The sequence below is a fragment of the Rissa tridactyla genome, chromosome 2 (genome assembly GCF_028500815.1).
Source record: "Rissa tridactyla isolate bRisTri1 chromosome 2, bRisTri1.patW.cur.20221130, whole genome shotgun sequence".
Lineage (NCBI taxonomy): Eukaryota > Metazoa > Chordata > Aves > Charadriiformes > Laridae > Rissa > Rissa tridactyla.
The window spans coordinates 152,722,983-152,741,277 of record NC_071467.1 but is presented as its reverse complement, the minus strand read 5'-3'; the positions used below and the strand labels follow the sequence as shown (position 1 = coordinate 152,741,277).

The following is an 18,295-nucleotide window of genomic DNA, read 5'->3' as shown; positions in this document are numbered from 1 at the left end:
AGCGCTCCTGTTGTGAAATAATTGAAGTAAAGTCTCTTCTGCCAATGCAGGGGCAATTTCCTCTATATAGGTGGCTATTATATGAGTTAACCAGGGGTGGTGGCGGTACATATAGATGCACATATATGCATCAGTTAACATGATGAAAGGGAAAATAAATGGTATATGAAGTTAGGAACCAGGAGTGTGTTTGTTACATGGCAAGTGCCGCACTCATGTTGGCTCGCCGTGTGGGCATGTCCCTGTAATTGAGGTAATTCCTGCATTATTCAAGGTAAATGATAAAAGAGCCTGCACAAAACCAGGCCTGGCCTTTGAGCTAAACTTTGCAGGGGAATTTGATTATACATTGGCCTATAACTGTAGCCTTGTTTCAAGTAAAGCTGATAACTGTTTCCATTAAAGATATTTCCCATGACTCTGACATCAAAGTATGACTTTGAATCTGTATTTAGTATGAACCCTAATATTTGTTTTACACTGACAGATCCTGGTGGTCTGTATGTCAGTCTGTGAAACACGTGGCAGAAGTATAGAATTTCAGAGATTTGAACATGGAAATAGTCTGTGGATAAGCCTTATTTAAAACGAACAAAGAGCATAGGCTTTCACCTGGGAAACAGATATGTTTTGGATCCTGAGGAAAAACAGAAAGCAGAAGAAAAACCGTAACTAGGGAGTCACACAAAATGAACCCATTTTATTTTTAAAGCAACAAGCAATTTGAGGTAATTTGATATAGTTGTACATGGATCTATGAAATTAGTACTTCTCTATGTAATGCAATGGACACACCTAGAATTTGCTGTTGATCAAATCTTCAGAAAGCTCTTTAGATGCTTTGGTTAATACTGAAAGTGTGGAATCCATGCTTTTAATCCATACTTCAAATATTTAGCACGAGAGGTTAGTACTTTCTTATTGCATCTAATCTTTAGTGGACTTCCTATCATCAAGTTGCTTTTTAAAAACTTTTTGGTGAACTCCCCAACAGGTGAGACTGTTAGTCCTGGAATGCCCCATCTGGTCATGCCAAACCTTATCTGGCTATTCCCGTTCCCCGTGGTTGGTTTAGTTTACAGTTTGCTCTGTGAGTGAACTCTCTCACAAATCCATTATGTGATGAAATGTCTTGAGTTTTGTAAATCTTCCAAAACTTTACATCTAATAAAATGTTTAAAAAGTACATTATGGACTGCAAGTGTTACCAGGTGATAAGAAAATGAATAGGTGAAGCTTGTCTGGTATCATTGGGCAAGAAGAGGCGTTCTGTGGCTCAGCGTCCTAAGCTGCTGCTGTGACAATTAAGATCTATTTTAGTATTACTGCTTTTCAAAGTGTCATACCCGAGTATCTTATTTGTCTTTGCAAACATGGAGTATTATCCCCAAAACAGTAATAGAGAAATGCACTTTTAAGTGATTTTTACCACTATTGTATAGCAAGTTGGTGTAGGAATTAAAGGACTCAGTGTTGTCTTCAGCTTAAGTCTGTCTTAAGTTTGATATGAGAAAAAGATCATCAAGCTGTTATCAGGTTCATTTTGGCAACAATTTACCCATTTGTCAATGAACAGAAATTTATGGCACTGAATTACAAGCATTATAATATTTTCTAATATACTATAGCAATTTTGGTGATGCATATTTTTTCTGGACTTAGAGCTGTTGCGAAATGGCTGACCATGAAATAGTTGTGCTACAATAGCACTTGAGTCTTCCTTAAAATGTCCCTTAAATATGATCTGGTGGGAACGGCTACATTATTTTTGTTATCCATTTGATATTGGCCATCTGTAGAGGAACCTTGATGTACGGATTTGTTACGGTAGCTATCACTTTACAGCACACCTCCTCCCTCAGCCTCCCACCTTGGGCTGTCAGTGGTCCCGGAGTCGTCACTGAAATGCTCTGGAGTGGGCTGCAAAACTACAAATGTTGTAGTTTTCACGCAAACAGCGAATACAGTCCATGAGATATGATTACAAATAGACATTGGGAAATGCTTGACAATCAGTGTTGCTTTAGACATGACTCTGGTTTTCTTTCTCCATCAGATGCCATTTTGTGTTGTTTCCCTTGTATGGGTTTGATGAGTTGCTTACGTATTTGCAATTTTTTTTTTCTTATTTTTTTTTTCTTCCCCTTTTTTCCCCCTCACTATTCTTTCTCTGCTGGCAGGCATAGACCATTCGGCTACATTAATTAACAAGCACGTTCGATCAACAACAAAAAACCCCTCTGAGTTTTAATGCATTTCATGCTGTTTGTTGGCGAGCTACCACTGTAAGGTCATGTCTGAGATTTCCTCTACTGTAAAGAAGCAGAACCAGCAAAATGTCTCAAGTTAAATTCACTAGCAAGAAAACCTTTTATCTAACCTACTAAAACTCTTAAAAGGCTCTTGTACTTTTCTGTGCTGTCTACAGTGCCTACTGTAAAAAAGAATTAACTGCAGCATCCTCTAGTAAAAAGCTTTTTTAGTGGAAGCTCCATTAAATGGCCGAGCGGTATTTGTGTTGTGGTCCTGCCATTAGCCTGGGCTAGCTGTGCGATAGAGGTGTGTGCCACCAAATTGGTAGAGAATAGATCTGTGTGATTTCAGGGACATATCACAGGCTATTGAGCCCCTACAGACTATGGACTTCAGTAAACCTCTAAACTAATACGTGCTACAAAATAATTGAGATACCATAGGGCTTGATCAGTTTTTATTAGTATTACAAGGCTTTTAATATATATTCTAAGAAGAGTCATTAGGCATGAAAAAATGGTAGTTAATCAAAACTGAATGAAGCGTCACATAGGCTTGTCAAAGGAAGGTTGTATCAAATTATATTCATTGGCTATCTGGTGTTCCGCTTTTTGGACAATAGGAAATCAAATACATCTCTCTCTAAATCTGCAAAAACATTTCCTTTCAAGGCGCTTCACAACAGAAATAGTGCCATCATGAAGCCAACCAGTTTTAAGGCTCAGCTTGATCAGTTTATTAAATGGGAAATAAGAGATGATTGCCTGTGATAGCAGGGGATGAATTTGATATTCATCAGAGACCTGGGAAATCCCTTCCATTCTGTGCTCCTCTGTCTCTGTGTGGTATCTGTTCACTGACTTGACTGAGCAAGGCAAATTTCATTTTAGAGTAGTGAGGCATATAGAAACCATATGAATATTGCCGTTTCTAATTGTGGGATGACCATCCTGCACAAGGATGTGAATAACATAGGGATGACTGAGATATGAGGAGACTATTAACTCATATATATATAAAAGAGTAAATCAATTTTTGTGTTGATTTTTTTGTTTGTTTGTTTTGTTTATGTGGATGATGATTTTATGTAAGGTTTCTCTCTCTCCTCTCTCTCTCCCTCGATTACTGCTAATAGCAGTGCATCTAGTATAGGACTGATGTGGATTACACAAAGCTCTTACCTAATTACTTGTCCATATATATGTTTGTGTTCAAGAGAGAGAAACCCCATTTCTTTTTATTCAATAACTTTTGTTTTTTCCCCCATGTGATCTTTCTAACTGCTCTTCAGATTTGATTGAAAATTGCCATTCTCTGGAGGTTTGGCCGGTTAATCAAGAAGTGAGAACATTAGCACAAAAGCCTGATGCTGGTATATTTGTGCTAGTTAAGACACAGAAAATAGGTCCCCTAGGAGCAGTTTCCTATCAAGTCTGATCATACAGAGACAGAACCTACTTTATGTTGCAAGGACCAAACAAACATTTATAAAACACGGCTGCCAGGAGACTAATAGCAAATGAGGTCTCTTCTTCCATAATCATTACAGAGAAGTGCAAGAGAATAACAAGAGAAAGATGAAGGGAAGGGCACATTTTAATAACATAAGAATTATTTTTGTTGTGTCCCAGCTGAAGAAAAAGATACTGGTGTGCAGTCTTACAGGAGCTTTTTGTTATTGATAATGTGTTTTTCTCTACATTAAAATCCAAAGTACCTGTTGGAAGTTACATACTGTTCCTTTCTGTTTGGTATTTATAGTATTTTCACTCACTGCACTAAAATGTAAAGAAATTAAATGCTAGAAAACAAACAAGTGTGAATTCTTCTTCCAAAACACAGAGGCTATTTATTGAAAGGCTTTTATTTGCAGAGGGGTGTATGTCTGGTACGTTTATCATCTGTTGCTCACACTGGTAGCTCTGCCAGTTTACCCCGATGGTTGCAACGTTTGCCCCTTCAAGACCCTGCTTTCTGTTGCTAATGCTAGAAGTGTTGTATAACGAGAACTTCCACCCCGTGTGAAAATACTTTGCTGCAGTTATTCTGCAGGCTAGGAAAAATACAAACCAGATCTAATTACGTTTTAAAAGATGGTTCCTTTTTATAGCTCTTGTGCACCCATGTGAGCCCGTCTTTCTGCTGAGGCTGGGTCTCTTGTTCAGCTAACAACTTCACAAGTCAGAAAAAAATTTCGTTTGTGTACAATGAGAACAGATTTACTACAATTTACAGCTAAATTTCCCAGACTTTTTCTTTTCACTGAATATGTTAAATCTCGGTGTGGTTGAGCGTGCTTTCCCAGAGAAGGGCACCTGCCGTGGGATGGGGCTGGGTGCTGATGCTGAGCACCGGTACCCTGGCTGTCCTGGCTTTCCATAGTGCCCTTCCCGGCACTCAGACAAGGTGGAGAATTAAGCTCTCTAAATTGAGTGTAAGTTAACAGCTAAGTCAGGGCAGGAAGATGCAGGTTTGGGAGAAGGAGCCTGTACTTGGTGCTGGAGATGCAGGTAGAGACACAAGAGGAATGGATATAACGCTGCGGGTTGCAGAAGTGGACGAGGAGTTGGTGGTGAAACCTCAGCGCAGCTCCATGCACACATGTGTTGCGATAACCTTTACTTGCAGCTTCCCTTTCTTTAGTGTTAATTGGGATTTACTCAGCGCACAGATGCTTACTGTTTACACAGGTCAGGTTTTTTTCTCTTGCATTGGCCAGTGCTGCTGACCTTGCTGTGGAGTGCTCAAGTCATTTGAGTCATTTGCTCTCTGTCATGCAGCCATTATCACTAAAACACCCAATCACTTTCTGGGCAATAATGAAATAGTCATTATGGCCCTCTGAACTGAAAAAAAAACCCAACCCAAACAGCTTTACTCCCATTTTTTTTCAGTTATTGGTAGAATGGAGATGCTGCTTTTGAATTTGAGAGATGGGATTAAGTGTTCAGAGAAGACAGATTTACACGGAACACTTAACGTGCCTTCGGAGCCCATCTCCCATTGTGTCAGGCTGAAGTAGATTGTAATCAGCACTTACTTGGACCAGGCACCTAGAAATGAAGACTGCACAAACGAAACGTGTAGGAATTTAAGTGACTGCACTAACTTTATTCAAACTCTGGCTGCTATTGAGTTTTCTGGAGGTAATCGTCTAAAGAAGACAGAGGAATGTGAAGAAGTTCTGCTTACGCTTTTGGGGAGTTCATTACAAGTGTATCGAACAGCAGAAATGAGTGGGAAGGTGCTTCTTTGAAGATGAAGTAGTGGCTGGTAGTAATTGTGGATTTGTCGGAGGCGGGAGCTGGTATTTTGGTAATGACAGATAAAATGTCCAGTAAGATAGGGAAGGCATGGCTGGTTTTGAGCTTTGGAAATAAAACAAGGCAGTCTTCACTCAGAAATAATCTCAGAAAATGTAATTAAAGGGTCTGTTTGGGTTCATATATATTGAATAAGGTTCTGTTGGCAAGCGTAATGCTAACATTTCTTAACTCTGAGGATTTCTTCAAAAATGTAAAACAAATTGGCAACTTTTCACATGTATTTCATTAATGCTATGCAGGTGAATTGTGTATGCAGAACTGCTAGTATTGATAGTCCATTTTGAGCAGTTAAGAGTTTTAGAGTCGTTAATTTTATTGCAGAACTTGGAACAATAATAAAAAAAACAAGTTGTGCGTTTTTTTGTTGTTTTGGTTTTTGGTTTTTTTTTTTTTTTTTTTTTTTTTTTAGAACAATGGCTTGACTTCCTTTAGCACCTACATAAACTTTTTTTTTTAATTATATTTGCAGGATTCTGCTACTGTGTACCTGTGCACAAACTTGACTCTTATAAGACACAGGAATTTTGTACAGATCCATTTAAAAGTAAAAAGAACTCTCTGAAATTCCTAAATCTCTTAAACTAAGAAAAATTTTAAGAACTTTGCTTTCTTTTTGGTGCCATTGCATTGTTTTCATCTCCATATTAGTAGCCGAAGCACATGACTGATGGCATATGTGCTTCATGGACAGTTACATCCATGTCTGGTGGCACAGCGAGGGTCGGGTGAGAAGCCCAGGCTGAGTCATCTCAGCAAAAGGGAATTGGGGGAATTTTGCACCGAACACATTAGGGTACGTGGAATTACACTGGAAGGGGTGCTTTACATTTTCCGCTGAGCTGTAAAAAGGAAATGGTATTTTAATTACTACATTTCAGTTTTGTGAAAAAAATAAAATGGAAACAAAAAATCATTCTGTCTGTAGCGGCTGTACATTAAAAGGTGTATCTTTTGATATAGCAGGGATCGGTATTTATTTATAGAGAGAAAAGAAGCCTTGCAAGTTTGGGAGTTGGCTCAAATGAGTTATTTCTGAGAAACGTCTGCAATAATATCCATCTGGCTTCTCAGAAACTTTCTTGGTCTTCTAAATGTCCTTTTCCATGGTTTACCTCATGGTAGCACATCCGGGTGGAATTTGTCTTTCAGAAGAAAGCTACTTTCCAAATAAAGAAATAATTGCTCGATGCAGAAATTTTCACAGATAGTTACTTTTCTTAGTAAATCAGAATTTTAAGTCAAATCCCTCTGCAGGTGTCCAATTTTTCTCTGTTCACTTCAATGTAAATCAAAATCTGTGTTATTTCGAGAAGAAAAGAGAGCCTGATTACTGTAGTATTAAAGATTTTTAAAAGGATACATCATACATCTGTTGATTATGGCAGTAGTGCTTTCGTTAGGGCGGTGATTCCTCCTCTAAGCACCTATTTACAGGCACATGCATGTTTTTGATACAGATCTGTCTGCCCGGGAAAAGCCAGACAGAGATGTGTGGGAGCTGCTGTTTCTTAATTGCTTGGATAACTGACAGTGAGTCTGGTTCCAAAACTTGCTGTGTTTATAATTCTCGATACAAAAGGCACAAAAAGTAGATGTGACGGTGCCAGATAGCATCTGTTTTACATAGCTTTCGGTCTGCAGTTTCTGATGTGTTATATGCTGGTATTAAAAGATACGGTATGGGCAGGAGGCAGGTAAATTGGCTGTTGCCTTCGTCCTGGCTGTGCTCGGGATCAGGCAGGGGGATGCTCCTTCCCTGGGCCTCTGGACCACCAGGTGGGTTGGAAGGAAAGAAAATGGGATGTACAACAGGTGGAGAGGCTTAAGGGTTAGTTGCCATTAGGAGGCTATGTGAATGAAAGCAAAGATGCTATCAGGGGTGGGAAGCGGTGGAAAGAAGGATTTCCACAAGGATTTAGCTCAAGTCTTGCAGGGCGGGCTGTGTCTCAGGAGGGCACTGAAAGTGGGTCTGTCGAGAGGAAGACCGAAGGACTGTTGCAAAGACCGAGTGGGGCGTGGGCAGTTTTGTTTACAGGCTTACTTTAAACTAGTCAAGGATAAAACCTGTGGGGCTGGAAGATGCTAAGTTGTAGGACCCAAGTGGTAGATGAATGATGCTCACGTTGTACATATATAGATGTCTGCTAAAATGACACAGCATAAAGCCAAACATTTATCTGTTGGCAGAGGCACATCTACTGATAGGTAGGATGTCATTTCAGTCTCTTCTTACATGTATTTATACTTACCGTATGTTCGCTTGAAAAGACCACACATGGAAAATTGCCCAAAACAATGTATTAACAAAATTACATTAATTTGTGATGACCTTTTATCATAGCTAAAATTCAAAATTGTGTTTCATCAGCAACTCTGACTTTAGACTTGGAGATACTAGCTTCAGTGCAATATAAATACTTACATAGTTTTCTACCGTCGCCAGTGTCCCTAACTTCAAAACAAGAAACCCATAGCAACAGTGATCTGCAAGATGCTGTATGAAACAAGGTGGAACGCTTCTTTTTAATGTGAAACAACACCAAATTTTCTCATTTTTCTATATGTATGCCTTTTTGCATGTAACTTTAGAATTGTCATGCAGATTTCAATATTTATTTATTTTTAAACTTTATGCAGTGGTACGTACAGAATTACAGCTGAAATCCGTAAATATGGATGATGTAAATGTAAGCACTAGTTTATGTCATATTTATTAATTATACGGATTATCCTTTATATTTGGTTTATAAGCAGCTTTTACTATATGGAAAATATTTTATTTTGAGTTCTTGTTTACATTCATAATGCAGTTCAAGGCAGGTTCAAGATGCTGGTTAACCTTTGAAATGTATTACTTGCCTAGTGCTTAACAGAGATAGATGACGAAGAAGTGCATATTAAAGCCTCTCAAAACACAGGATCATCAATCTTCAAGTAGCCTGGCTTCACGCAGCGCGCTGCTATCCCGGGATGCACAAGGCATATCTGCAGCCCATGGAAGCCTTCTGCATCCAGCCTCCTGCTTTTGCAGATTCTCAGTGGAAATGTCAATTGGACGTTACCAACTGCCTCTGCCTGCCCTTAATATCTCTTCAATAATTTAATATATTGTCTGACTCTGCGTGCTGAACTCATAACCTATCACTTCTTATTTTACTGGCTTGATGGCTCTGACTCTAGAATCTTAAGTCCTTGTTTGAAACCCACTGTTCACACTTTATAGTATTTTCTGTTTGGTCACACGGGTAATTGAAAGTATAAGCTTCTAATAAGTAACATAGATATAAGAATGGTTTTAGATCTTCTTACTGGTAGTCCTTGAATTACCTTGATCTAAATTTGAAAGTACAGCATTCACAACTTCGACATTAAAATTATATATTCGGTGAATAATGTATATACTTTTTGGAAAGTCAAATTAAAAATAAAATCAATTGGTGAGCATTAGAGCCTCACGTAACTCTTTGATGTCAGCCTTTTCTGGCATGCTATTAATAAAGGCCTGTGATAAAATGTTTAAGGAGGTCTTGGTACTTTATGGAATTACACAAGCTGCGTTTTCTTATACTGTTTTTAGCTCTTTGCAAATGAGTCTGAGTGAGCTGCCGTGTGTACTCATTCGAGTCCCCAGTAACCTGCCCAGAGAGAACCTGGGAGGAGTTTCCCCAAACGCTGCTGTCAACTGATTCGGTGCTTTTACTTGGGTACTGTGTGATAGCTTCTGTGGCCTTGCTTTTACAACTGCAGTAAAATTAAGATATAAAACTGACTAAACTATGAATATCATTACAAAAACGCATAAAGCGACAAAAAACAATTTATGTTCTCAGACAGCAACAGAAAAGATTTTTGTAGTTGTGGGAGCACACATTTCCACTGCACGTGTGGTAACCCCAATAATCTGAAAACGGTATAATGACATTATTAAAATTAGTTAATCTATTAAACTTAAGTTTAAATTTTTTTTTTTCCTTTTTTTTTTTTTTTTTAAATATCTAGGATGAAGATCGAGCAGAGGAGGACAAGGGCAGAGTTGAGCCTGTTGGACATGCAGACACTGGTTTGGAGAATGCTACCAATTTTTCCCTGGAGTAAGTTACTGGCACAACACATTGTTTTAACCATGAGTCTTTAGACTGAACACAGACTATCAAAAAACTCCGAATAATTTGAATTATACTGCTCTTAAGAAAGTGGGGCAGTCTTTTTTAGGTCGTGTGTCATTTTGGTTTTAAACAATTTGCTTCATAGACCTTTTTAAAGCAGATTTTAAACAGTTTAAAAAGCCTGTGTTAAAGATGAGCATGGGAAACTTGACATTTATAAGTGCTGATGCTACAGTAGGTTTTCTGCCTCAAAGAAGACGCTTATTTGATGGAACTCTGAAAACTTGACAGAAGGAATAGGGTCAATGGTAGCACAAATAAACCAATGGGCAAGGATTTCAAAGGGGAAGATCTTAATTCCTGTCACTAGTTCACAGTCTACTGGGAAGATGTGCGTGGGGGTCACATAAGTTATGTGGTCAAAAGGCTCATACTTTGTGAATGGATCAAAACCGATGTTGTTTAGGACTGCGAAGCTGCTCCTATTTTTAAAAAAAAGTGAGTAAAGTGTACTTTATTTCATCACAAGATACATCAAGCTTGACCTTTTGGATTTCATTGCAAAGAGTTGATCCATACCTCACTATGGAATTAATGACAAAATAGACCTTCTACCCTTAAATTAAATCTTTTAAATGTATTAAACCTAAATTTTAAATAAAAATAAATCTTCTGCTCCTGTTATTTCTGAATTAAATTATGAATTAGGTGCAGAGGGTTTAAATGTTAGAGAAAGATGATGGTGACATCTATTAGGCAATACATGCTAAGTTTTACTCCGTTTGATTTACAAAATCTGTTACATCTTAAATTCCAAATGCTGTTTGCTAAATAGAGTTTGCAGAACTTCTGTCAAATTTAATGCTTCTTGGTGTTGCTTTTAAGTAACTTTTTGACTTTTCATCATCTGCTACTTCGTTCTTTTCTGGTTTTATACCATACATTTTTGAATGTTTGTTTGAAGTAGTTGGCCCAAACTTCTGAGAAAATCAGGAAGCAAAATTGAAACAGCCTCTCTTAGGAAGGGATCATTTCCTTTTATTTTCCATTTTACAGAGTTTAACATTTGATTTTGGGATTGATTTGTTTTTAGAAAAAGGATAAGAAAAGTAGGTGCCTAGACCTTAAGAGTGCATTTTGGAAAAAAAGGAAGGTCAGTGACTCAAGCAGTAGAACAAGTTAAACAGTGTAGGCTGGATACGAAAACCGACTTTTTAAAATTTTTTATTTAAGCTGTGTTTCCAGTTACGGCAGTTCCTGGTGAATCACACTGATTTTCACTTACTCTTCCTCAGGCCTCACTTTTCTTTTAAGTTAATAGGAAAGTCAGAAAAAAGTTGATCATAGGGGGCAATAGGGTTACCAATAGCAAAAGACATTTTTTAGTGGAGCTTTTGGATGTGAAAGACTGCTTGATTCCCTTGAACTTCTTTGCACAAGAGTTAATGAAAACTTAGCCTTAACGTACAGTGGGAATGAAGTGAAGTTAGCCTCTGCCGGAGCTGGAACAGGGGACATCACCAAATGCTGTAATGCTGTCAGTCTTAAAATATTTGTCTTGTCCAAGTCTGAAGAATAACGTGGTTTTGGCTGATGTCTCTCAGCTCTCCTATGCTTGCAATAATTTCTTGAGGTAAACAATGGCAACAGGGATAGAGACCTTCCATTTGTTGTCTTTAAAAAACGAGTTAAAAAAAAATTAGACAGGAATTGAGGTATATGACAAATGTAAAGGCTACTCTAAAAATACATTAAAAAAAAATAAGTAAGAAATATAAAACCAAAATATAACGCAGGATTTTTGCTGACTTCTTAATAATACGTGGTCTGGTTATTCTCAGACTCCGGATTAAGCGCTGCAAGCTTTTTTGATGGGCCACCATATGATCAAGAGCTTATTGAAGGAAGTAGAAAATTTTACTGCTGTCGTAGGGTATTGGTCTCGCTCTTTGCTCCATTTCTAGATTAAATTTGATTTGTACACTTATGAGAAACAAGCTTCTCAAAGATCTGTGTGTATATATATGTATGAAGGGCCAGGAAATATGTAAAAAGTATGTAATACTAGAGAGACGCGTAAGCCACAAATTTAGGTCGTGGCTTTCGTTCAGATCTGTCACTTCCAGATTTACTGAGAGGTTTGGCCTTCGTGTAGTATTTTCTTATTTGAGTCTTTATAACTCTTTATGGTCTATGGGCTATATTCCACCTTTACAGATGTGGGCATGTTTCTAACGCATTGCTAGATGTGGTCCAAAGCTATTTCTAGAATTTTTGCATGTCGCTTTCTGAACCTGTACTTTCCTCTTTCAATTTTCAATTTTTTTTCTCTACAGCAAAAAGTTTAATTGATAACTAGGTGCATAGTTGCTTCAGGAGGATGTCTGGTTGATTGTGAATGTTATAGTTAAATCTTACTTTGGAAACTTTGACTAGTAAGGAGATATAGATACAGCAAGCTTCCAGTAAAAGAAATGGAATTACAATAAAACAAATTAATGTGTTTTAAAACTAGAAGAATTTTATCAACTAAATATTTAATAATTTTCATTTGATTACAGAGTAGTTACATAAAAACTAATGTTAAGGGCTCTCCCTAAGATAAAACAATAAAGCGTGCAAGTGCTATGATCAGCATTTAGGCTACTGAGGAAAAATTGTGTGTGGTATTTAAGGTATTTCTGCTCAATGGTCCAGACAGTTAACTTTAACTTTAGAATACGGAAAAAATAAAACAATATGCATGCGATGATGATGATACCTATTTTTACGTAGCAAACTAAGTTTACAAAAAAATTCTTTGATTTGTTTGTTTTCCTAATTGAACTATTTCTGATGATTGATCTCCTTTCATGCCATCAGATTAATCTTCAGGTACGTAGCATTCCACAATGCTTTCATCACCATGACTTGGTTTCTGGAATGGTTTTGTTTTTCTGTGTATGTTTGTGTGGGGTTTTTTTGGTTCCTTCACGGTACATGTTCATATTCCCTCATTCGTCATTGTCTCACAGCGATATGGTAAAGCTCGTAGAAGTCTCCAACGACGGTGGGCCTTTGGGAATCCATGTAGTGCCTTTCAGTGCCCGAGGCGGAAGGTAACGTATCGTGTAGGATTTTAATTGAATCATAACTTAATGTGTTTTATCTTAGTTCTGTTAATTTTTGTATTTTGTATGTTTTTCAAAAGGCAGTCTCACTGATTAAGAAAGGATGAAATGCGCGTTTACTGACTCTGTACTTGGAATGGACTCTATAATGGAAAGGCTCTGCTTAAAGGAGTTAGAACTGTGGGGTTCTAATAGAGGTTCTGTTGTGATATCACAGGAAATTGAATTATGAGGACGCTTCCTTTTGGACTCTTAAAATTATAATCTGCTGCTTTAATTCAGGTGGATACGTATGCAGCAGTTCCCTGCTGACTATTTAGAGCCACAACTTCCCTAATAACAGCAGGAATCTAAACCAGAGGTGTCCTGTGCCTGTGCTTGATAAGAGTTGAAGAGAAAACAATCATCATGCTTTCGAAGTTTAGTGTTGTCCCATCTGTTGGGGTGAAAATGAAGTAGTAAAACCAGTTGCAAAATTCTGGTTTTGGGGAAGGTGAACCTGTTTTGTTATATGACAGGCTGGAACTCTTGAAGTTGGATTGTTTACAAAAAAAGGGTAAAGAAAGTCCTTTACATTAAAAAATACAATGTGGGGGGTTAAATTCCTAAACAGAATGCATCATCTCTAATGCTTACTTTGCTAAAGCAGAGTTTTAGCATTCAGGGTCATTAACATTGTCTCAGAAACAAAGCTTAACTTTTATAGTAATTAGTGGTGGATTTGAAGTTTTTAAGTGTGTTGAAACATGATGGTTCTTCAGCAGTATATGTGAATATTATTTTGGTGATGTATGTTCTAAGTATACACCGTATTTTCCCTCTTTAAGGAAAAGAAGAACAAATATGTATTTTAAAAAGTAATCTTTGATTACACACGAAGGGGTGTTATGTTCTCACGTCTGTTGACCCAGCAGCAATTTCAGTTTAGTAATTAAGAGCAAAACTAACTTGCTAGACATATCTGTCTCTCTGTCAAATAACATCTTCTTAACATCCTCTTTTCAGAAATGATAAATGTATTTTTCTTTCTGTACCAAATACCTTCAAGGATTTTAAATACAGTATAAGAGCTTTATTTGCAGTTGTTACTTTCAACCCAATGCTTTCATAGCCATACTGACATGTATTATGAGAAAATGTAATTATTTTTTTTCATTTAAGGCTACTTTTTCTGAGGACTACAAGTATTAAGAACAAACTTCCGTAAAGTAGTAAAATCTTCTCTTCATAATCTGAAATTTAGTAAATTCAGTGTGGGGATGGAAAGGGCATGGGTGAATGGTACTTCAAACATAAGCTCAGAAGTAAATCCCATAAAGTTGGAAATGGTTGAAATGTTCACAGAGTTATCTGGGATTTAGACAGCGTGAAGGCCAAGAAAAAGGCTGGTTTAAGAATGTTGGCTGCCTACTAAGTACTTGTTTAATAAAATTGATGTTAGAAATGTAGATTTTGACATTTTGAATACGAATTTTAACTCAAGTAAAATTCATGTCCAGGATGTTAATGTGGTTGTCAAATCTGAGGTGAAGCTTAAACTGTTTATACATAATGAGAGCATGTAAAATGAAAAAGCCGTAAACACAGAAATAAAATCTCTCTCTCTCTCTTTTTTTTTTTTTTTTTTTTTTTTTTTTTTAAGGATGATAGCTATGCCAAGAGCTATGAAGGACTTTTAACTCTTTTTTTGTCCTGAGTTTGGGATTATATGATAAAGTTTTAGTACAGGAAAGCCAATCTTAAATATAGATGTTCAGAATCAGGACATCAACATCAAATTCTGTTACGAGGGAAATAATTTGTATATTAAAATTTGTCTACTTTTTCTTCATAATACTAGAACTCCCCTCATTGAAAAATGGAGGGTACATGCAATTGCTGTTTGAGGTTTTTTTGAACCCCTCCAAAATAATCCGCTGGAGGGGGAAGATACTCGGGTCCATGTCTTGAAAGTGTGGAGGAGCAGTCAGAGTTGGAGAGGACCTTGGATATTTCCATAACATTTCTCACACGCTCTCTGCATGGTAAAGGAAGAAAAGTAGAGTTCATTGCGCGGTGTGGATGATGAGCACTCGCGTCGTACTGCTGCTTTACTGGCAGCTGTGCCCACACCTCTACGTGTATGATTTTTTATTTTTATTTATTTTGTTTTACTCCTGGTCCTCCAGCTCTTTTGAGCAGATAAGAGACACTTGGTTCTACTTTTGCTAGATTCAGAGGGAGAGCAGATGCTTGGCAGGGATCCTCCTCGGCCTCCTTGGTTCTCACTCCAGCACATGGCTGCTCTTTGTTCCTCCTCTGGCTGCAAAGCTCCGTGCTGCAGTGAACTAACTAACTTGAGCGGGGGATCTGCTCAGTAGAAACGTAAATACACAAAACGAAACACAGGGCTCAGTAAAGACTTTGAGGGATGTCCAAAAAAGAAAAGATCAGATGTATCGTATAACTTAGTCCATTGGCCCGCTGTCGTTTTATATTTGTTTGGTATTCAGTTCCAGTTATGCTGTGTTTTCAATTATTTTTCTTCCAGTTCCTTGCTTTTGCTTTTGAAAATGTTACTTAATAGGCAATGGTTGTTAAATCAGTGATTTAAAAAGTGGAAAAGTGTAAAAACATACTAAAGCAATTCTGCCTTTTTTCCCCTGCACAATAAGCAAGTGGCCTTCTCCCCCCTGCAAAAAAAAAAAAAAAAAATCACCCCTCTCCCAAAGCAAACACCCCAGATGTCTAAAAATTATATGCCATAACTATGTTCTTTATTTATATTGAGGAAATATTTGACTTTTTCACGGTCTTTTGAGTTTGGGTTTAGAGTAAGAATCTGTCTTCAATATTGGCTTTTGATCTTGAGCAAAATCTGTAAAGATCTATGCCTCGTCTATGTGGATGCTACTAATTATTTCTGTTCCTAGTAAAACAGAGACTTTTTTTAAATTAAAAAAATAAATAAAATCTCTCCATAATTCTCTGGGAAAAGTACTATTGATTTGTACAGACATGGTCAAACTTTCTTTTGTGGATATGTTTCTTTATTATCCTTCTGTTTTTACCCCTAGAAGTTCATCAGTCCTTAATTGGCCTTTTTGATCATATGCTTTGGATATGAGAGTTTGTTCACCTTATCAAAAGGGAGGAGGGGTATACATATTCATCACACCCTATGGTTGTGAAGTTTTTCAAAGTAAAAGTTTTTTCTGCAAAACCTGCTTGCATGTTTTTGCAATGGCATAGATGCAGTGCTAAGCAGAATAGGAGTCATGGAATGAAAGCAGAAAGAAGGACAGAATAGGAAGTGATCAGGAAAGTGTTTAGATAAAGAGTAGAGCAAAGAGGAAACAGATGAAAGCATAAAAGGAAAGAAAATTCTAAATCTCTGCAAAGTTGCCTAATTGCCTTAGCACCAGTCCTTCCTTCCTTCGTGGTACAGAGGAGCATAGGTGCTCAGAGAGGAGAGCAAGTACTCTGTCCCTTAAGAACAGCATTTGAGCAGTCCTGGCTGAGGGAAGATGTTGTGTTGTTGCATAAATGGGGTTTCTATTTTTAAGAGTCTTTGAAATCTTCTCAAGGTCTATACCCTAGCTGCTCTTCCGAAATCCTACCATGTCTGTCTTTGGAAGGAGGCTCAACTGACAGAAGGAATACATGAGATAACATCAGAAATCTCTGTCAATAATGATACGGAAGTTATAGTCCCATGGTTCCAAGACTACTGTGAAGTCTACTCAGTGAAACAGAACAGAAAAGGATTTGGATATCCATCTGAAAACCCCATAACGAACATCCATTAATAAGTATCAGGCACGTTACTTTGATGCAGAACAGTGAGTATGTAGGGCTCTGCCAGCTGTTCTTCCCACCGAAGCGTGCCACAAACTCCGTGATAAACCTGCAGCTAAAAATATTTAACCTGTAGGTTTTTGTTGTATATCCTAAATGTCTTGAAATATTAAGGGAGTCTCAGAAGAATGGGAAAAATGAGAGACTGAATTTTATTGCTTTTAGATACTTTAAATGACAAACATAACAGATTTTATTTGAAAAAAATGAAAAACCACAGGTGAAGGCAGGCATTGTGTATATACAATCCCCATACTAGAAAATTGTTTATACACTTTTCTCTTCTGTAGTTCTCTTTTGATGGAAGAAATGCCCTTCATTTTCTAGAGTTTATGAATCACTTCATCTTTCACTGTAAAAGTTTTAGTCTTTTACTCAAGATACAAAGAAATCTAAAGTAATACTTGATAGCCATTGTCTATTCTGAGAGTCCTTAATACTGCCTTCAAGGTGCCTCTCTAATGATCATATTCTGTTTGATCATCTAGGAGGTATGTGTTATCTGCATCTCCACTTACTCCTCTCCCGCATTTCCAACCTTTTAAGTCTCAAAGGTAGCCATGGTTTTCAAAAACATGTGCATTGGGAAAAGATTCCCTGTGGTGTGAATGTACCGTTCCCTCACTCTTTTAGCTGAATTCAAGGCTTTCTTTGTCTGATCTCATCCTTTTAAAAGTTATATAAACTTAATTTGAAATAGTATTCAGGCTAAAAAACTGAGGAGTAGTTACCAAAGGTTGGAAATTGGTTCCGGACTTCAGGCGTGAAGTTATTTTAATGCCTCTGCAGTAACGCCGTGACGTCAATGTTGTGCAAAGCAGTTTATGTCCAATTTAGCATTGATCAGCCACGATAATTTAACTTGAACGAACAAGCTGATTTGCTTACTCTGACCTTCGAATTTCATGAAATTTGTACCGTGTTTATGTTCCTGTAGAACTTCTCAGAGATCTTTCATTGCGTGAAACCGCTACACGTCGCCTTTTCAATCAATCTGTATTTTTGACCCTTAATCTAGTTTTTTGCCTTTTCATGTTAGTGACTTTACATAAACATCTAAATTGGTTATTTTCTGTTCTGTCTGATTTGATTATGTTACAGTTAGCTTGCAGGTAATAGGTAAATAACTTCAGTGTGTACGTACAATAGGCGGTGATGGCCAAATCATATTCTAGATGCTCAATGTAATATTTTTATTACTCTCATAGTATTTACACTGTCAGTTTTTATTAAGACAAATTATCATCATTTCCATACAGCTGGATGGCATGTGGGGAGTTCAGAATTTCAAAGAACTACCCAGACTAACTCAGGCGATTTAGATGTCAATAAAAACACTCGCTGCTTGTTCCTAGTTTTATCATTGGTTGTAATTTATACTGAGAACTGAAATGTTAACACATGTAGCCGAGTTTATTTTAATTGTATAATTAGAGTAATGAACCTTGTGAAAATACAGTGGTGCAAATGGTAATATAATCTAAGCTGTTTACATTCCCAATTAGGTATTTAAAACAAATACAAAGATTGAGCTCTGTGCTTTGATACTATTTTCCTTCTGTCCCCGTGTCAGCTAACATTAGTCTAAAACAGTGCAGGTACCAAATTTCCATTTATAGTTATTGTTTCTAGAGGGTTACAAACTTCCACAGTGTTTTGCAGA

At 37.3% G+C, this 18,295-nt stretch overlaps 1 protein-coding gene across 14 annotated transcripts in view; it reads left to right on the top strand.

Annotated features, from left to right (window-relative positions):
• The window catches only part of PARD3 (par-3 family cell polarity regulator), a 466,403-nt gene that overhangs the window by 226,660 nt on the left and 221,448 nt on the right, over positions 1-18,295 (top strand). For all 14 annotated transcript variants that reach the window (XM_054191470.1, XM_054191469.1, XM_054191468.1 and 11 more), the window contains 2 exons: positions 9,579-9,670; positions 12,700-12,783. In XM_054191470.1, coding sequence (XP_054047445.1) covers positions 9,579-9,670; positions 12,700-12,783 — 176 coding nt within the window. The remainder of the gene's footprint in view (positions 1-9,578; positions 9,671-12,699; positions 12,784-18,295) is intronic.